This window comes from Chrysochloris asiatica, unplaced genomic scaffold, assembly GCF_000296735.1.
Source record: "Chrysochloris asiatica unplaced genomic scaffold, ChrAsi1.0 scaffold00264, whole genome shotgun sequence".
Lineage (NCBI taxonomy): Eukaryota > Metazoa > Chordata > Mammalia > Afrosoricida > Chrysochloridae > Chrysochloris > Chrysochloris asiatica.
This window is the reverse complement of record NW_006408782.1, coordinates 1,762,268-1,768,142: the sequence shown is the minus strand read 5'-3', so window position 1 is coordinate 1,768,142 and position 5,875 is coordinate 1,762,268. Positions and strand designations below refer to the sequence as shown.

The 5,875-nt window shown below is 37.7% G+C and overlaps 1 protein-coding gene across 1 annotated transcript in view; it reads right to left on the bottom strand.

Moving 5' to 3' along the window:
• The window catches only part of DNAH5 (dynein, axonemal, heavy chain 5), a 408,072-nt gene that overhangs the window by 50,079 nt on the left and 352,118 nt on the right, over positions 1-5,875 (bottom strand). The window contains exon 70 of the mRNA XM_006874155.1: positions 3,425-3,574. Coding sequence (XP_006874217.1) covers positions 3,425-3,574 — 150 coding nt within the window. The remainder of the gene's footprint in view (positions 1-3,424; positions 3,575-5,875) is intronic.

Genomic DNA, 5,875 nt, shown 5'->3' with positions numbered 1-5,875 from the left:
GTTATTGGGAGGCACCCATCCTAGAGAAGGACATCATGTTTGGTAAAGTAGAGGATGAGCAAAAAAGAGGGAGACCCCTCCAACAAGATGAATTGTCACCGTAACAGTAGCAGCGGGCTCAAGTCTAGCAGCAATTGTGAGGATGGAGCAGGACCGGGTGGTGTTTCGTTCTGTTGTACACAGGATTGCTATGGGTCAAAATAGATTCAACGGCATCTAACAACAAGAACTGGTGGTATTTCAATTATGGCAGACCAGGAGACTAAGACAGGTGTTATCCTAGGAGACGTGAGAAGCCATTGAAGACCTTTAAAAGCTAAGGATCGACATGATCATATTTTCATTTCTTCTAATGAATAGAGGAGGAGACCTGGTAGTAGATTAAGAGCTGGGACACTAAACAAAAGGTCAGTAATTGGAATCTGCCAGTCACTCCATCAGAGAAACATGAAGCAAATGAGGCTTTCTGTTTCTATAAAGATTTAAAGTTTCAGAAACCCTGTTGTTGTTGTTATCTCAGTTTCAACACATTGTGACCCTGTATAGGGTTTCCAAAGAGCAGCTGGTGATATATTATAAGTCAGAGCTGACTTGGTGGCATATAACCACTGCTACTAGCATAGTGGTTACAAATTGGGCTGCGAACCACAAGGTCAGAAGTTCGAAACGACCAGCTGTTCTGCAGGAGAAAGATGAGGCTTTCTGCTCCCGTACAGATTTACAGCCTCGGAAACCCTGTACAGGGTCTCTATGAGTAGGTTCTGACTCGACGGCACATAACCACCACCACCACCAGTGTATAGGAGATGGACTAGAACAGGAAGGAGGAAACAAAAGAAGACCAGTCAGAAGGACATAGCTGTGGTCAGTCCATAGACTGAAAAAGATCTGAAGGAAGATGATAAATTTATAAAGGAGTTTTGTAGACTTAAATGGCATCAGTGAACCAAATCTATTTTCTATGAAAGAAATACAAGAGAGAGAGAGAGAGAGAGATACACAGAAAGAAAGAAGGAAGGAAGGAAAGAAAGAAAATTAAAAGGAAGAAACTACTTGAACCTTCCCTTCTATACTGGGTTAAATTAAAGAACTTGAAAATTCATTTGGGTAGGATAAAAGTAATGAAATTGAGAAGGGAAAAAGAAGGAAAGGTAATCTCAGTGCTCTCAGTTGCAAAACTCATTTTTCTTTCTTCATAAATCACTGAATGCAGTTGTTTTCATGGTTCCACGGTACCTGAGTGAAGCTGCTGGTGGTTACTTGACGGGTTTTTAACACTCCCTCTGGTAAATGAAAAGAAGAACTACCTATATTCTAGTAAAAACTCCAACCAATTATCACTCTATGGCTTATTTGGAGAAACCTTTCAGGAATCAACCTGTGCTGAATATTAGAGTTTATCTTTCTATATGTGAAGGTAAGACTCAACAGACTTTTAGAAGATAAAATTCCAGATGCTAGGACAGTGACTGTAGAAGAATTGATGCTTTTGAGTTATGGTATTGGAGGAGAATATTGAAGGTGTCATGGGCTGCCAAAAGAACCAACAGATCTGTGTTGGAAGAAGTGCAGCCAGAGTTTTCTTTGGAGGCCAGGATAGCCAAACTTCACCTCTCATACTTCAGACATATTGTCAGGAGGGACCAGTTGCTGGAGAAGGATATCATGTTTGGTAAGGCGGAGGGTCAGAGAAAAAGAGGAAGACCCACAGCGAGATAGATTGGAAAAGTGGCAGCATCAATGGACTCAAGTGTGGCAACAGTAGTGAGGTTGGCCCAGGATCGGGCAGTGTTTCGTTCTGCTGTGCATAAGATCACTATGAGTCGGTACCGACTTGATGGCACCTAACAACAACTAGGACAGAGACAGCAGCAGATTAAATGCCTTTGAAAATATAGATCTTCTAGAGGCAGGATTCATATTGAAACTATTATAAAATTTAAATAGAGTTTCAGAATGTTGAGCCTCCATTTAACCCACCTGGCCTTCCAACTCTCTTTACAATCTTCCTGCTTAAAGTAACATTGTTTTGTGGTTGTTGTTAAGTGCTGTAGAGTTGATTCTGACTCATATCGACCTTTTATAAGGTTTCCCAGGAGGAGCTGGTGAGCTTGAACCACTGACCTTGCAGTTCAAACTGATCTTGTGATCCAGTGTTTATCCAACAGCGCCATAACAGGATTCCAACACTACTTTACTAATAGCAAAATGGCATCACCACAGAAAAAACTATAGTTATTCATGGAAATAACTTTGCAAGAGGATAGCATTGAAAGGGTTTTTTATGAATCAATAAGGAAAACATTGGGTGAACTTTTGAATTCATGGCCACGGAAACATCTTCAGATATGTAGAGCTAGAGAAAATGGACTTATAGGAAATACATTTTTCCTAGTGTATTTAATAAGCCGTATACCAGGAAATGGGTGGGATGTTTTTGTCAGAGTTCCGGGCAAGGGTGTGAGTATAAAATTCCCAGTACCTGAACAAGTGATGCATTTAATGTATTAGAACCCAGCTAGGCATCAGTGGTGCAGAAATTAATGGTGCAAAGAAAAGCACAAATTTTCCTAGAAAACAATATATATCCCCATATCTTCAAGAAATTGTTGCAAAAATGGAATTCAAAGATAATGGACTGTTTCCAGGAACTTTTTGAAGCCCCCTGTGTGTGTGTGTGTGTGTGTGTGTATGTATATATAGAGAGATAGATAGATATAGATATATATGTGTATATATGTGTATATATATGTATATATTGTTTACAGACTGTATGTAATAAAGCATTGATACATCTGTTTGTATTTTTATAATAAAATATTAATATGTGTTTTCTCCTTTAGGATAAAGATTGATTTTTTTTTTAGAAAAAACTCTTTAAACCCATTGTAAGCACAGAGACTAAAGTAGATAACAAAGGTAGAATGGTTGATGTTAGGTGTGCAAGAGCTCAAAGATGCTCTTCCAGTTCTTTCAGTAAAGAACAGCATGGTCATCTTAATAAAAAAAATAAAAATTTTTTAATTGAATCCCCAGACCATTTCTGAGCTAATATAAAATCCTAAAGAAGAAGACTACATTATCTTTATATCTATTTGCCAAGCTTAGAAACAGGGCGTTCTCATTCAGTCTTGTTATATCATTTGAACCACAGAAGATTAATAAATCTTCTAAATAATAAATACATAGTATGAATATGTATATCATTACATTTACTTGTTGTCGGTTTTTACATTTTTCACATTTGTATTGATTGAAAATTACATAGAAATCTACCAGGAAATTCACATTGAAATTAACATTTTAAATATTTGTTTAAAGTAAAAAAGGCACTTCTTAAGAACAGTTCTATCTTCTCTCCCTTCAGTCTTGTGCCCTCTCTGCATCATGGCCTTTCCTCTCTCACTCTCGCTCTTTCATTTACCTGGGCAATAGTTCTATCAGGACACCAGGATCTAATAAGGAGAAGACGCCTGAAGCAGTCAAGTGATTTATCATAGGCATTTGGAAGAGGTTCCTCTTCAGGGTTTTCCTTATCAAACCAAATTTTCCACATTTTTTCATTTCTTGAAATCTGAAAACACCAGAAGAAAACAAATGTGTCAACCACACAAATGTCTTTCAATAATAGTTTATAAAGAGTTTTCATCAAACATTCCAACAGTTCCAGAAATATATGGATTTTATCCTTTATCTGTTATTTTTATTTTTATATTCTACTGTAGAATAGTCTGGTAGTTTAAAACATTTATGATTGTATCCAAAGACAGTCTGTATTAACCCAAGCCTATGGCTAACTTCCAAAAGAGAGAGTTCTAGATTAATTTGTTCTCTGCTTTTCTGGTAAGACATGTGTATGTTGTTAGGTGCCCTTGAGTCAGTACCCACTCATCACAACATTATACACAAAAGAATAAAACACTGCCTGGTCAGGTGCCAGATTCACAATGGTTGTTGCTATGCTGGAGCCAATTATTGCTGCATCAAATTTCAATATTTAATAATCTGGTACCATATGATACTTTTCCACTGCTATTCATGAGATTATCGATGAAAAAATATTCGGATGTAGTCCATCTCTCCTTCTACTAATCTGTCTTAGTCTGGAAGCTCATCTGAAAACTGTCCACCATGGGTGACCCTGCTGATATTTAAAATGTTGGTAGAATAGCTTCCAGCAACACGCAAACCATCAGAGTATGGTAAGTTGACAGATAAGTGGTAGAAGAAATGTGTATAGGATCTAGATAGCAAAGGAAACTCATTTTTATATTCCCCTGAGGCTGGGGAATCAAGTCACATTCACCTAAATTCCCTCATTTCCCAAACTATTCTTGGAACAATGATATTAATTACTGTGAATTGCTGAATAATAAGTTTTCCAGTCAATAATCTAAAATAATGTGAAATATACCACTTAACATTGTTGTTGTTCAGTGCCACTGAGTGAATTCCAACAAATTGTGACCCTATATGTGGTTTCCAAAGACTGACTGGTGAGTTTGAAGCACTGACCTTGCAGTTCAAACAGACCTTGTAGTCAAGGGCTTATCCTACAGCACCACACCAGGACCCAATATCACTTAATAGCATCATTAAATGACTCATCAGACAACTGTTACCTTTAGCTAATAAGGAGTAAAAGGATACACCTTTTATCTTCTGGGTTTGAAAAGAGAGAGGTAAAGATAACATGGGCAAGCATCTAAAAATCACTGAGCAAACAAATAAGGCCTATGTTGTCTTAGTTGTTGTTGTAGTTACATGCCATGGAGTAGGTTCCAACTCATAGCGACCATGTACAGGGTTTCCAAGGCTGTAAATCTTTACGGGAGCAGAAAGCCTCATCTGTCTCCCACAGAACAGCTGGTAGTTTCAAACTGCTGACCCTGAGGATAGCAGCCCGATTCGTAACTACTACGCTACCAGAGCTCCATATGTTGTTTTAGTTAGGTGCCATTGAATTGGTACTAACTCATAGCAAACCAATGCACAACAGAATGAAACACAGCACGGTACTGAGCCAACCTGGCAATCATTGCTACACTTGAGCACATGGCTGTGCAAATTCATATCATTGGGGGTCTTCATCTTTTTCTCCAACCCTCCAGTTTATCAAATATGATTGTCCTCCTCCATGGACTGGTCCCTCCTGATAATATGTCTGAAATAATGAGAGAAGAAATCTGGGCAATCTGGCTTCCAAGGAGCACTCTGGTTATACTTTGAACCATGCAGATTTGTATGTTCTTTTAGCAGTTCACGGCGCATTTAATATTCTCCTCCAACACCATAATCCAAATGAACCAGATCTTCTACAGTCTTCCTTACTCACTCTCCACTCTTGCATGCATATGAAGTTATTGAAAATACCATGATTTGGGTTAGATACACCTTAGTCCTCAAACTGCCATCTTTGCTCTTCAACATTTTAAAAACTTATTGTGCAGCAGATTTGCCTAATACAATACATCATTTGATTTCTTGACTGCTGCTTCCATGAGTGTTAATGGTTGATTTGAGCAAAATGAAATATTTGATAACTTCAATCTTTTCTCCATTTATTTGAATGTTGCTTATTAGTCCAGTGATGAGAATTTTTGTTTTCTTTATATTGTAGTACAACCCAAGGCTGTGGTCTTTTATCTTTGTCCATAAGTATTTTAAGCTCTCTTCACTTTCAATAAGCAAGCTTGTATAATCTGCATATCACAGGTTGTTAATGAGTATTTCTACAACCCTGATGACACATTTTTCTTCATCTAATCCAGTTTCTCGGATTACTTCCTCAGCATAGAGATTGAATATGTATAGTGAAAGAATACAACCCATGTGCACACCTTTACTAATTTGAAACATTCAGTGTTCCATTGCT